The 15,243-nt window shown below is 39.7% G+C and overlaps 1 protein-coding gene across 1 annotated transcript; it reads left to right on the plus strand.

Annotated features, from left to right (window-relative positions):
• The first annotated feature begins 6,135 nt into the window (after positions 1–6,135).
• On the plus strand, positions 6,136–15,243 carry LOC131539380 (uncharacterized). The gene is made up of 2 exons (XM_058773944.1): positions 6,136–6,245; positions 13,189–15,243. The coding sequence occupies exons 1-2, from the start codon at positions 6,235–6,237 to the stop codon at positions 14,783–14,785; spliced, it is 1,608 nt and encodes a 535-aa protein (XP_058629927.1). The 5' UTR covers positions 6,136–6,234; the 3' UTR covers positions 14,786–15,243.

Below are 15,243 nucleotides of genomic sequence, written 5' to 3' on the forward strand. Positions count from 1 at the left end.
AAAAAGCTAAGGAAAAAAAGATAAGTCTTAAGATGAGATTTAAAACTTCCAGTATCAGGAGACAGCCTAATATATTCTGGTAAATCCTTCCACAATCTAGAGGCGGCAATCGAGAAAGCACGATCTCCTTTTAATTGAAGACAAGATCGAGGCACAGAGAGCATCATGCTGTTTGGAAAACCGTGATGTTGTAGAGCAATTTCTAGGCAGAAGGAGATCTGTATTCAGGAGCTTGACTGTGTAATCCCTTGGAAACAAACAGTAAAACCTTAAATTTGATGCAGTATTCAACTGGCAGCCAGTGTAATGAAGCAAGAATCGGCGAAATATGGTCCCTCTTTCTCGTTCCTGTAAGGAACCTGGCAGCGGCATTCTGAACCAGTTGCAGACGAGATAATGAAGATTTAGACACACCAAGGTACAACGAGTTACAGTAATCAAGCCTAGAAGTAACAAAAGCATGAATCACAGTCTCCAAGTCCTTTACTTTTAAAAAAGTTTTCAACTTCGAGATAGACCTAAGATGATGATAACTGTTTTTAACAACTGCACTAATTTGCTTATCGAACTTTAGTCCATTATCAAAAATCACTCCTAAGTTTTTTACATGTGCATGGGAATTAGCAGATAGCAGGTCTAATTGATTGTTGATCAGTTTAATAGAGGTTGACAGGCCAAAAACTATAATCTCAGATTTGGAGTCATTCAGTGTTATAAAATTAGTGTTAAATTTATTCCAAGATGGCGCCAGGTAGTGGGTTGGCTTGCCGTCGCTCTGTGTTTAGGATGTCAGTACTTTGTTTGTTTGTTTTACTTTTATGTTTCACAAATTCTCTAAATTGCTCACGGTTGATTTATGACCGTTTCACATTGTTGAGCCTCAGAACCGCCGCTCTGGAGATGTGCGGTCGGGATTTGAATATGAAATTATTCGCTGAACAGTTATGCACGTTCCAGCCACCAATGAAAGCCTGTCATGAAACTGGTTGTGTGTGCTGGAAGAAGAGACGCCGCAGGAGATGGGGCACACGGGCTGGAGTTTTGGTAAAACGGAAGAAGCTGGGGATCGTAAGCAGGAGAGTTGGACCAGTGGCGGAGTTGCGGCCTTCCTGTTTGATACATGTTCTTCCTGACACATCAACATTTTTGCCTTGGACTACATGGAGAGGGAAAAGTCGCGGAGGTGTGGTGCACTCAAACCTGCGTCCTGTGAGACGGGCTGAGCAAACAAAGTTAAGTGGTTCTTCTTCTAATCGGCCTATAGTGTTGGCCACTGTGCATATGGCTTTGATAAATGCACATTCAGTTGTCAACAAAACATTTATCCTGAACGACTTTTATATAACGTATGGGCTGAACTTTCTTTTTATTACTGAAACTTGGTTAAAGGAGGCTGATACGAGCCCTTTTGCTGAGCTTTTACCAAAGGGCTGTAATTATTTAAGCACATCGAGGAGAAATCGACGGGGTGGAGGCTTGGCTGTTATTTTTAATAACATGATTAAGTGCAATTTACAGCCTGTTGAAAGTTTCACGAGCTTCGAAGCACAATTGATGAAGTTTGACTTGCCTTCGCCAGTGATCTGTGCCTTGATATATAGGCCTCCTGGCTACAATAAGAACTTTCTTGATGAGTTTCATGAGTTTTTAACGGTGGTTATTCCATCCGCGGACAGGATTTTGATTATGGGTGACTTTAATATCCATGTCTGTTGTCCAGGTAAACCCATGGCCAAAGAATTTTTGAACTTAGTTGACTCTTTTAATTTGTGCCAATATGTCTTTAGACCCACACATGAACATGGGCATGTACTTGACCTGGTTTTCTCGTTGGGGATAATGATTGAAAATCTCTGTGTTGAAGAATCGGCTATCTCAGATCATATGCCTATAAGGTTTAATCTGTCCTTTGCAACAAATGCATTCAGTTATCAGTCCCCTTCAATCTTGTCCCGGGTTATTACTACCTCCACATCTAGTGCCTTTTCAACTGCTTTTATTACTGAATCATCTTTTTTGACTTAGTCTACAATGTCATACCCTATAGGACCTGATGAATTGTTAAACTCTTTTAATCATGCCTGTTCAGAGATTTTGGATGATGTTGCACCTTTTAAAATGAGATGTCATAAGGTTAAAAGCCAACCTTGGTTAAACGATTTGACTCGGAATATGAGGCGGCTTTGTCGTCAGGCTGAGCGTAAGTGGCTTAAAGATAAATTGCAGGTATCTTATGAAATTTTTAGAGAGTCTCTATCAAATTGCTGTTAAAGCCGCTAGATCTTCATATTTTTCACAAATTATATCGCACAATTCAAATAATCCGAAGGTATTGTTTTCAATCATAGATAAAGTACTGAGTCCAACTATTCAATTTTTTCCTATTGTGTCGAAGGCTTTGTGTGAGAGTTTTTTAGAATTTTTTATTGATAAGGTTGATCGTATCCGGTCGGATATTATGCGTGTAGGGGATGCTATAGCCAGCAAAATAAATTTGTCTCATTGCTTGAGTAAATTTGAATTGATTACATTAGAACAGTTGAAAAATATAATATTGCATTTAAAGCCTACTACTTCTCTTCATGACATTCTTCCGTCCCGATTGTTTAAGGAGGTGATAGACACTACTGGTCCTAATATATTATCGATTATAAACAGTAGCTTATTTCATGGTATTGTACCGTTAGAGTTTAAGCAAGCTGTAATTGAACCAGCCTTAAAAAAAATGAATTTGGATTCACAGGAATTAAAACATTTTAGGCCTATTTCCAAATTACCTTTTATGAATAAGATTTTAGAGAAAGCTGTCCACGATCAACTTGTTGATTTTTTGAGTGGAAACAATATAATGGATACTTTTCAGTCTGGTTTTCGGACCAAACATAGCACTGAGTCAGCATTATTAAAGGTTACAAATGATATTTTGTTAAGTATTGACTCCGGGAAAAGTGTTGCCTTAATGATGTTGGATTTAACTGCAGCTTTCGATACTTTGGATCATGCGATTTTAATAGAGCGTCTTAGAGGCTAGCAAATAATTTTTTACAACTAAATGAGAGTAAGTCTGAGTTTATTGTGTTTGGGAACAAAATGTCTGGAAATGGCATGATTGAAAGTTATGGACTTCTATCCAATAATAGTTACGTGAAGAATCTTGGAGTACTTTTTGATTCTGAAATCCGCTTTGATCGGCAAGTTAATAGCGTGGTGAAAACATCTTTTTTTCAGTTAAGAAAATTGTCTAAACTGAAATCCATCCTTTCAAAAAATGACTTGGAGACTGTTTTGCATGCTTTTGTTTCTACAAGGTTGGATTATTGTAATGCTCTCTATCTGGGCGTAAGTGAATCTTTGATTACCCGTCTTCAGTATGTCCAGAATGCTGCAGCAAGGATTTTGACAAATACTAAAAAACGAGATCACACAACACCTGTATTGATATCCCTTCATTGGCTGCCTGTAAAATATAGAATACAATACAAGGTGCTAATGTTTGTCTATAAAGCTTTGCATAATCGGGCTCCTGAATATATAAAAGACATGTTAATTCCTTACCAGTCCCAACGTCATCTACGTTCCTCTCAAAATATGCTTCTAACTGTTCCGCGCTCTCGGTTGAGGCGCAGTGGAGACCGTGGTTTTTCTGTGGCGGCTCCTACACTCTGGAACGTATTACCGTTATCCTTAAAATCATCGTCAAGTATGGACATTTTTAAAAAGGACCTGAAGACCTATTTATTCTATCAAGCTTTTGGCGTTTAATTGGGTTGAAGAATTGTGAAGGATTGGCTATTTGTTATGTCTTGTCACTCCATGTTTGTATGAATTTTAGTATTTCTATTATTATGGACAGCACTTTGGTCCATTTTAATGGCTTTGAAAGTGCTCTATAAATAAAAATTGAGTTGAGTTGAGTTGAGCCAGACAAGATCCAACCTCAGTCAAACAATTCAGCAGAGAGAGTATGTTATAGTTATCCTTATGGTTTAACGGAAAGTAAACCTGGGTATCATCAGCGTAAAAATGATATGAAATATTGTACTTTAGAAAAATACGACCCCAAAGGAAGCAGGTATAGTGAAAACAACAACGGGCCCAAAATAGAACCCTGAGGCTCACTACGGTTTAAAGGAACAGAGGAGGAAGAAAAATCTCCATTCTCCACCTAAAATGATCTGTCTAGATTTAAACCAATCTAGAGCGGAGCCATGAATACCTACACAATTTCTTAACCTTTCAAGTAGGATTGCATGGTCAATAGTATTGAATGCCGCACTCAGGTCTAAAAGGACTAGAATGGAAGACTATCCTAAATCTGCTACTACTAAGAGATCATTCAATACCTTTTAACAAGGCTGACTCCATACTACGATGCCTCCTAAAACCTGACTGATACTTGTCTAACAAATTATTAGAATTGAGATAAACCGCCAATTGATGAAAAACCACCTTTTCCAAAACTTTAGATAAAAAAAGAAAGTTTCAAAATGGGGTGGTAGCTATCAAGGCTATAAGGATCAAGGCTGGCCTTTTTCCCGAGAGGATTTACAACTGCGTGCTTTAAGCTTAAGGGAACGGTGCCTTGGGATAGACTACTATTTAATATGGTTAAAAATAAAAGGTTCAACCGTCCTTGAAACCTTCAACTCAACCTTGCACCATCAAACCCATCATTTCATCACAATTTCACCATCCAGTTAGGCACATCAACCATAACTCCTTAAAAAACAGCCAGAAAACTTGGAGAAATGATTGATTGATCAGCTGACTTTCTCAAACCAAATTGCTAAAACTGCCTGGTCCTGCAGTTTTGCTTTATTCAACATCAAGAAGATCAGGCCCTTTCTTTCAGAACATGCTTCACAACTCCTTGTTCAAACTCTTGTTCTGTCCAGGCTGGACTATTGCAATGCTCTCTTGGCAGGTCTTCCAACCAGTGCTATCAAACCTTTACAATTAATCCAGAAAGCAGCAGCAAGATTAATTTTTAATGAGCCAAAAAGAATGCACGTCACACCTCTGTTTATCAATTTGCACTACCAATAGCTGCTCCATAAAATTCAAGGCATTAATGTTTGCCTACAACTCAATCCGAGCAGCTGAGTGCTTTAAGACAGTTGCTATGTTTGCCTCTGTGGGGGCACTATATGCTCATGTTTACATTTCCAGCAGCCACAGCCGCAACCATAACTTACTATATTTATTTTGGATTGTACAAGCAACATTCCCTTGCGGAGACCACTACGCTGCCTCCTGACGGTAACTGGGGTTGTACTGGTCATGACGGGTACTATTAGTATAAATAACAAAAATAATGAATTCATTTTTGCTGATAGTTTGGCTTTGTGTTACATTCGTTAAATATAATTTACCATCATCTGGGGAACGCTTTGAATTTCCGGTTAGCAAAAAACTTTAGTGATCCATTTGGGATACTATATTCATACACTACACGGTTCAGTGCATAAGTGCATAGTGCGTCATTTGGGATGCAGCTCATGTCTTAATGCAAATGCTAATTTGCGCTGCTCTTGGTAGATTGTGTTGGTCATTATGGAAATGATCTAGCTCCGTCTACTTTAATTTGTGCATTGTCAGTAAATCACCCACAGAAATTTTCACTCCCATTAGCACTTTTTTGTAATTACGCTCTCACGCTAATTTACCCCGCTTAGTAAATCTGGCCCAGAGTGGAATATAATAAGTGTTAATATTATTATATGTATTGTACATTTACTCTTTAATTTATTATCTTGGATAATCACTGACCAGGGTTCCCTCTCATGTATCCCCCTCATTTAATATTAATATTATTTAATAATTCAGTTGAAAATGTGAATTATATCATCATCATTATCTCAATAATCAGCAAAAATATTTTTAAAGCACACACACAAACACACACAAAAATAAAACCTATGAAAAGCATGAAAACATGTTTTATGTAGTGGAATATTTATTCTTCAAGATAATGATTTATATATGACTACAATAAATAATAACAAATAAATAACTAGGATGAAGTGCACTTTTCTGACAGTATACATTCATAAATGTTCCTGGCTTTTTATGGCATACTATTCAGATGACACAGAAGGCACCTTTGGTTGGGAGGGACTTCAGCCAGTTAGGCTTGTTAAATAAACCAGTATTTCCTTCAAAGCTGATTGCTCAGACAGACACTCCAGCACTAGGGCTTTCAGTGAGGTGGACACTTTCAGTCCAGTGATCACCATGGATTCCAGGTGAGTTGAAATTCTTCTGAAATTCTACCACGGTGCGCTCTCATCACGCATTTTAAAACATTGTGTTGAGTTCAAAGGAGTTGCTTTTTTAAAAACACTGTTCTCTTTTCCATTCCACCGTACTGCGTCTCACATTTTTTAAAGCAAAAACTGCCCCTTAAGCCCAAAGTATACTCAAATTTTGATGCACTTGATGCTGTTGTTAGCTACCTGTGGACACGAAAATTCAATAAAGTAAAAATTGCACAAGCCTGGGATTTTAAATTCAAATATCCGTGGTTTGATTAGAAAGACAAGAGGCAATTATATGTATAAAATAAGACAAAACACTCACATAACATCAACAAGCAATATATGAACATGTACAGTTATTTTCCATTCATGAGATATAATCAAAGAAAAATCAGCTCATCCGATATCATCCATTATTCTTTTACAGTTTTCTATTAAATATCAAATCAGTCGTGTTCAGTTAAAACAATGGGTGTGGGAACTATCTGAAACTGCAGGAGATGCATTTTAATTATCATCAACCACTTTTCAAAATATGATACAAAAAAATCACAACAATATACATAGCCTACGGCATACTATTTGAAAGCATAACAACCAAACGTCTACGAAATGGCATCAGTAAAGTCTTTTTAAATAATGGAACTTAAAATTAGAATGGAATTGTTGTTGCAACAATGAATTACACACACACACACACACACATTAAAGAGAACTTACAGAACTAGTATGGGTTTGTGTTGGTGCTCAAGAATTTATTGATTATTAATTATGAGGTTCAAGTTGAAGAGCCGGCCTACACTAAATGTTAGTTAAATGTAAAACATTTTTATATACATTAACTTACAAAGGTGATTTCACTTTTGATTGCCTTCCCTCTGCTGCAATTCTTGCCTGGCTGGGCATTGGGCTCATTACCAATAATACATTTCTTTAGCAATGCACAAGTGCTTTTAGTGAAACACTATTGCAATTTTTTTTTTAAAAAGGCTCAAGAGCCCAACTAAATGAAAAACAGATCACTATAATGGTGTTGTCAGTCCTCTGTCGTGTGTGCCATGTGTTCCCGCCTCTTGTTTCCTTATTTGGTCATGTTCCTGTCCTTGTTTAGTGTAATTGTCTGTTATTCTGTTCAGGTGTGTGTCATTATCTGTGATTGTCATGTGTATTTAGTTCCTGCCTGTTTAGTTAGTTGTGGTCTGGTCTACTCGTTATTCCCTGGTGTTCCTGTCTGTCTTGCCATGCCCTGCCCTGATGTCAACATTAAAGACTATTATTTTGAAGTTTATCCTCGTCTGTGTGTTTCTCGTTCCTCCCTGCTGTGTGCACCGTGACAGAACACCAGAACTAAACAGTAAGCAGCGCCCATTCACCTTGTTTTTTTTTTTTTTTCGTTTTTGAAAGTTTTTTTGTTCCTGATTTGTGTGTCTGTCCCGCGGCAAAGAAGTCGCCGCTCGTCATCCCGCCGTAGCCCATTGCAAGTTGGCGTGGGAGTTCGTGGGATCACCGCAAGCCCCTCCAGTCTGCCGCCGTCCGCGGGAGTATCGCTGCCGCCATTCATGGGAAAAGCGCCACCGCCATCCGCATCTCCCTCTAGCCCGCCGTTCGCGGGGATATCATCATCGCCGCCGGCTGTCGCTCACCCTAGCCTGCCTGGAGCGCATGTGGCAAGCCCGCCGGCCGCCCGCCGCTGACTCCAGTCCAGTGCAGGGTACCCGTGGATCCAGTCCACACGTCACAGCCAGGAGTGCCGTTTTTAGTCTTGTTGTGCCCACAGGAGCAGTTTTAACCCGGTCATGTCTCGAGTCCACGGAGACTCGTCGAGGGTAGGTGGCTCCTCTAGTCGTGGCCACGGAGGCCATTCCCAGCCGCATGCCCCTCCTATCGTGGAAGTGGAAGCGGTTGCTGAGGGATCCTGTGAGGGCCCCTGACTCCTTGTCATGCCCAGAAGAAGCCTCAGTTTCCAAGCTAGCCCAGGAGGGCTTCCTGTTCCTGTGGGCTGTCCTGTCCCTGTGTGTTTGGCCCTGGAGGGCTCCTGATACCCCCTTAATACCCCATGGAATTTTTAGTTTTTGGGGGTAGAAAAGGTCCCGGCTGTAGTGGCCGGGCCGAGGGAGTAGAGCCCTGCACGGGCCTAAAATTTAGGCCCTAGCCCGGCCCTGGCCCGAGATGCTCAGGCCCTAGCCCGGCCCGTGTCCGACAGCTCATCAGAATTCTCGGCCCAAGTCCGACCCGAGCCCGTCTTTTTTCCAACTTCTCCCAAAACAGCTTATCTACTATACTGTTTCAGCTATTAAAATAGTTCAGTTTTGTATGAAATGGCAAAGTGATTGTATTTCGTTTCGTTATTTTATTAAGTTAATTTAGAAAAACGTTTGGAGCATTTTTTTTTTTTTATTCGTTAAATGTAAGTTTTTGTTTTTTAAAGTTACGACCAAGAGGCCAGCGGCAGACAGCGAGTTGATCATAGCCTATGTTTGATCAATTTAGCTTTCTCAAATCATCAAAACTTCTCCAAAATTAAATCTATAATTATAAAACAGCTCCACAATGTTAGTTTAAACGCTTGAGCTAGATAAATGTGCACTGATGCATATCCAGTAGTTTGTGCGGAGAGTGGAAGCTGAAGCACGCTTTACATGACGCACCAGAACGATCACTTGCATTGGAAACATTTCAAAATACGCTGTCATTTTTGCTCATAAAGGTAAGAGTAAAAGGCTACGTTGTTCGGAACTGTAAAGGGTGTACTTTTATTTGTGTGCACTCACAATATCAACAAAACGTGCTTTTATAAAAAAAGAAAAGAAAAAAGCAGTTTCAGTTTTGAGTAAGCGGAGCGCTTCTGAAAAACCGAAACACAGCATATAGCCTACTTGCGTCACTGACTTGATAAATATAGTATCTATAGAAAGCTTTGAATTACTACTTTAAAACGAAATAATTCGAATCGAAAACAAAAACTCTTTCATTATAAAATCCCTAAAGATGCATTTCTCTCTAAAGGCACATCCAGTGAGGAGATGGCGAGTCAGGATCATCATCAAATGCATGGCTGATCAAAAATGCAACTTTTCCCGAAGCATTGGGAACTTTTTGTAACTCCACGCTCCAACTTCTTCCTGATGCTCTGCATGGTCACCTGTATGCTAATGTGTGCGTATGCGTTTGCGTATTGCTTAGGCGATGTATAATATTTATAATATAATCAGTATTTAATACAGTAGCCATGTGTGCTCTCTGCGTGTATATGGGCACAAAAAAAAGGAGAGAAGCTAAATGAGCCCGAGCCCGATCTGTAAAAAAAAAAAATGGCCCGAGCCCGGCCCGAATGTACTCAGCGTGTCAGGCTCCGTCGGGTCCCGACGGGCTTGCAGACCTCTACGAGGGAGGAGGCCACGGCCACGAAGACTACCTGCCATGGCCTCCACAGCTCCCAGCTCCACCCTGGCCTGTTCTGTCTGTTCCGCTCTGGAGGTTCCCGTCCTGTTTTCCTGTGCATGTCTGTCCTGAGGGGGCCTCCAGAGTGCCCACCCCCCCTCCCCAGTGGAACTGTTATGGCGCGGGAGTTATGTCAGTCCTCTATCGTGTGTGCCATGTGTTCCCGCCTCTTGTTTCCTTATTTGGTCATGCTCCTGTCCTTGTTTAGTGTGATTGCCTGTTATTCTGTTCAGGTGTGTGTCATTATCTGTGATTGTCATGTGTATTTAGTTCCTGCCTGTTTAGTTAGTTGTGGTCTGGTCTACACCTTATTCCCTGGTGTTCCTGTCTGTCTCTGCCCTGATTTTAACATCAAAGACTATTATTTTGAAGTTTATCCTCGTCTGCGTGTTCCTCGTTCTTCCCTGCTGTGTGCACCGTGACAGGTGTATGTAACGAAAACATTTTAAATGAAACATCAACATTGACTACAGAGCTAAAGCTCTGTTAATCTCAATAAGAACGTTTGTAGACATCTGACAGAAAGTCAAACTGATTAGTAACAAGTAAAGCTGATAATGCTGTTTTTGGAGTTGGTTAATCATCCTCAATCATTAAATAATCATGAGAGATTTAATGCCTGTTATTTCAGTTGATTTTATCTAAGGTTGTGGCTAGAAGTTAGTTATAGTTGTTGTGATTCTGCTCATCTCTTCTCTCTTTTTTCTGTTCTTGTTATTTGTTTCCCTTCAGTGATTCTTCTTGTTAACAGCAGGTGTTCATCACTAATACTCTATCAGCACTTGTATTAATATCTATATCTGCAATAGTTATTAAAGAATGATTTTTCACAGCATTTAGTTTCATTAATGTAATAATTCTGCATATGGACAGTACATATCGAGTATACACAAAAAAACACAAACCATTTTCACCTCTAAAAGGTTATCCTATTATGTCTGGGAATGTATAGCTCTATGGTTTTTACAGCCTTAGACTGCACAATGTTGTGACATTTTAAAAAATACATTGCTTTGTTAGTGTGAATGCTGTACAGTTTTGTGTTCCTTTTTACTGACATAATGGGGTCTCAGTTGTGAGCCCAATCACCCCCGAGTAGTACAAGAAAGTGCAATTTGCATGCCAAGCAACTGCACATATGGGTATATTAGATGTCAGCGTGCATCCACTCATTGCCTGTAAGTACCTCAAGCCATGGCATTGAAAAACCTGCATGAGGGTAGTTCTGACCTGGGGTTGATGCAGAAGCTGTGTACGGTGACCACCTTCACTCTTTGTGAAGAGTGCAATGAAGGTCACAGCGCAGTCCCTTGGACAGGTGATGTCTACATTAGTAGTCCAGGAATGTCATCTCTGTCTGAACCTGGTAGAGATGCGGGATGCCGACAAAGTTTCGACAAATCACTTTCTTGACACTCCCATCTCCAAGGTTGGCCTCTTCAGCGCCACTGTCAAGGATGCTTTTCATCCTACCTCTGCATGATTCGTCTGCTGCAAAGCTGCCAAGGTGAACCTCTTTGTCTGCCCCTCTGGGCGTCAACATCTGCTCCACCTTGGACGCAGCCATAAAGTCAAGCCCCCCGCTCTGCTAAGTGTTCCAGGAAGTCCGTGACCCAGAGATGGATGGAGGGAACTACTCTTATCCTGGGGGTGGTGATACTGCCACACTCTCCCGAGAGGAGGGCTGGGGGGGACACACTATTGACATCTCTTGTTCTGCCACATTTTCACCAAAAGAGCAGTTCACAAATCTCTGGGTCACAAATGTCGGTTTCTAACAATGAACGATGCAGTGCCCCATTTTCAGTCCCAGCATTCTCATTTGGCTCGCTCTCTGGAGGTGGCTCAGATCACTATATGCCATTCACATCTTGGGGGAACTCAATCATGCAGCCAGTGAGGTATCATGACAGCTTACACTAGAGATTGCTCAGGCTACAGCCCCCTCTACTAGGCAGACTTATTCTCTGAATAAAATCAGAGAAACCCCTTAAAATACCTTCAATTTATTAAAATACATTCTAAATGATATATGACTTGTTGAAATTGGACAAAAAATTAATGAGCTACTGCCTTTTGAAGGCGATAGAGTTAGCAGAGTTGATTCTGAGAAAAATGGAGTTAAAAGTTTTTTGGAAGATTCCACAGCATAATCACCAAGCAACGTTGCATATTTTCCTGCTATTCTTTTCTTTATAATAACTACTATATTATCACAATATAGCTATTTTTTTTATTTTATCTTTATTAATAAAAATAAGAACAAAGATGCAAATAAACAGTAGTTCAATCAAGAGCAAAGAGTCATTTCTTTTTGATTAACATTGACAGATCTATATTAGGACCTATTGTAATGCATGGATCTAATATAATGTTACACATCAGATTTTTCCCCAACCATTAACTAAGCATCATGTCAGACATAACAGGTTATCTTTGTGTGAATCTCGCCAAGGCATATTTTGCAATAATGTAGCTACTTTATAGGGAGATTGCGTGCTCTCGTAAAGGCACGTCTTATGCACGCGCTTTGCAAATGTCAGTCAGTGTGATCGTTTTGCTTTCATCAGCATGGGTTTGAAAATCATATTTCACTGGTTTTGACTCATGTCATTGAGAATTCGATATGAATATTCACAAAGCTGGATTGCTACGCTTTGCAACAAAAGACCTAGAACTTGTGGTGAGAAGCAGCAGTCGTCCAGAAGTGAGCAGAGAAAAAGGTATTCCTCTCAGAAAACGTACAAATAAAGATCATTTTAGATGTTTAATTACTATTTGGAGCATTTGGATCGCTAGAAGAGGGCTTAATGAACTCATTTTTGTGAAAACCTCAAATTCGACCAAAACTGATTTTTAAAAAAAAAAATTGAAGTGAAAGGCTACAGTTTGCAACTGCTTCTGTCTTGCCAGCACCTCCACTGCCAAGTCTCGTAACACAATTAATTTGTTGTGGCATTTTACATAGGGACCCCATTATGTCAGTATCAACTTAACATTGAATATGACTGACCAAAAAGGAACGTCATGGTTACATATGTAACTTTTTGCTGAAGGAGGGAACAGAGACGTTACACCCCCCTTGAACTACCGCTGATTGGCCAGGACACTTTCTCGGCTCCTCATCAAATCTGAATGTGTGGATGCACGCCGACATCTTATATACCCATGTGCACAAAGAGTGACTTGGCATGCAAATTCCTCTCACCAATTTTCATTGGTCATTTCTTGTATTACTCAGAGGTGACTGTGCAGCCCTGTGGCCCACACTTAAAAAATTGTTTTCACAAACAATTACAAAGAAACCGCAAGTAAAACACTGAATTAAAAGTGAAATAATTAAGTAGAAATATTGAAATTGCATTTTCTTGTAAAACATGAAACAACTTGAATATTTTTTTTTTTTACAGTGCAGCACAGATGTCCCTACAACTAATTAGGTAAAATTAACACACAGATTCTGAGAAACATTTGCCTTCTTATTTTACAGACAGCCAATTATTCCACCACGCAAATCAACTCTGATTCATCAAGGTCCTCCAAAACGAATCCGTCTACATACAGAAAGAAAAGTCCTTAATGAAAACGGGAAAGTCAGAAAATGGACTTGTGGGAAAAAGGACACCAGTAAACAAAACAAAATTGTTCTGTTGGTTGGAGAGACTGGAGCTGGCAAGACGACACTCATCAATGCCATGGTCAACTACTTACTGAAGGTGAAGTTTGAGGAAGAAATATGGTATGAAATCACAGAAGAAGAAGAAGCTGGAGACCAATCAGAATCACAAACCTCTGAAATAACCATGTATGAGGTCTATTCTGTAGAGAGTCCCATATCTCTCACCATCATTGATACTCCAGGCTACGGAGACACTAGAGGACTGGAAAAAGATCTGGAAGTTGCAGCGAATTTAGCCACTCTGTTTCAGAGCAGTGCTGGAGTTCGTGAAGTTGATGCCGTGTGTTTTGTGATTCAAGCATCTAAGAATCGTCTCTCAGACAGACAGCATTACATTATCAGTTCAATTCTGTCTTTGTTTGGAAAAGATATTATGAACAACATTGTGTTTTTAATCACACACTCTGATGGTATGGCACCCAAAAATGTCCTCAGTGCCATCAATAAAGTTAAAATCCCCTGCAAAAGAGACAAAAGTGGCCAACCTGTTTATTTCTTATTCAACAATCGGCAGGCTGATGCCCGTCACACTCAAGAGCGTCACATTCATGCTCAAAGCGACGCCTGGGAAGCCAGCGTGGACAGCATGAGGCATTTCCTTCTGTCTATGAATGAAATGAACAGAAGAAGTTTAGAAATGACTTCGGATGTCCTCATTGAGCGCATTCAATTAGAAGCGGCCATCTGCAACTTAAAGTTGCGAATTCAGGAGAAGGAGCTGAAAAAAGCAGAAAAACTTCAGATTCAGGAGGCAATAAAACAAAACAAGGAAAAAATTGAAAATTGTAAAAACTTTACCATTAAAGTCAAAAACACTATCAAAGAGAAGGTGCCCATTGAAAGTGCTTCATGGAAGAACAGGAAGGCGACGACCTGCACCGTCTGTAAGGAAAACTGTCATGAGTTTGACTGCTGGTGGGTTTCTGATCCCAGTAAATGTGAAGTCATGAAGAAAGGCTACTGCACTGTGTGCACTGGGAAGTGTCATCACAGCAAACATGTCAAAGAAAACAAGAAATACATAATCAAATCCTCATTTATGACGATGGAATTTGATGACTTTAATAAGGAATATGAAAAAGCTCAAGAAAAATGCAAGAGGTTTTCAATTATAATGGATTCTCTTCACAAAGATCTGCAGGAGCTTGAGGATCAAAAGTCAGTTCTTCTGTTCAATGCTTACAAGACCATCAAGAATCTGTCTCAGATCGCATTAAAACCAGACTCTGCCTTCACTCTTCAGCATCTCGACTTCTTCATCCCCAGAGTGAAGGAGGCTGGGAAAGAAAACTGGGTCCGAGAGCTTGAAGAAATGAGAAGAACCGCTGAAGCTGAGGAAGCAAATAAAGATGCTCTGAGTTACCTTAAAGCTGGTCTGACAAAAATTTTCCTTGGTGGGCAAAGTTGAAAGTACTTAAAAAAATCAATAATACTTCATGACTTAGTATTTTGGGTACTGGATGATAACGTAATTTTGCATACACAAACAGTAATTTGTTCACTATTTTGTTTTTGTTTTTTAATCCTGAAAATCCTTTCCTGTACTTTTCTTTTTGCTTATGGTTATTTTGTTCAGATTATCAGATTGTCTGTATATAAAAATTGTTAAAATTAAAATAAATTTCAGTCATCTCAAACTTAATATTTTCTTCATTTGATTACAATTTCAGTCAAGACTTTCAGAGTCAAGCCAGCTGACCTCTTTAACTTTTACTTAACTTGAGTATATATAGCTTGGTAAAAAATCACGGTGCTCCGATCAGAAGTTTTGGGGTCGACCATCGATCACTGGAAGATGTATTGGCTGACATAGATCACAATCACCAATCATGGTGTCAAACATTTTCTCAGCTAACATTATTTATA

Source organism: Onychostoma macrolepis, chromosome 04 (assembly GCF_012432095.1).
Source record: "Onychostoma macrolepis isolate SWU-2019 chromosome 04, ASM1243209v1, whole genome shotgun sequence".
NCBI classification, from domain to species: Eukaryota; Metazoa; Chordata; class Actinopteri; order Cypriniformes; family Cyprinidae; genus Onychostoma; species Onychostoma macrolepis.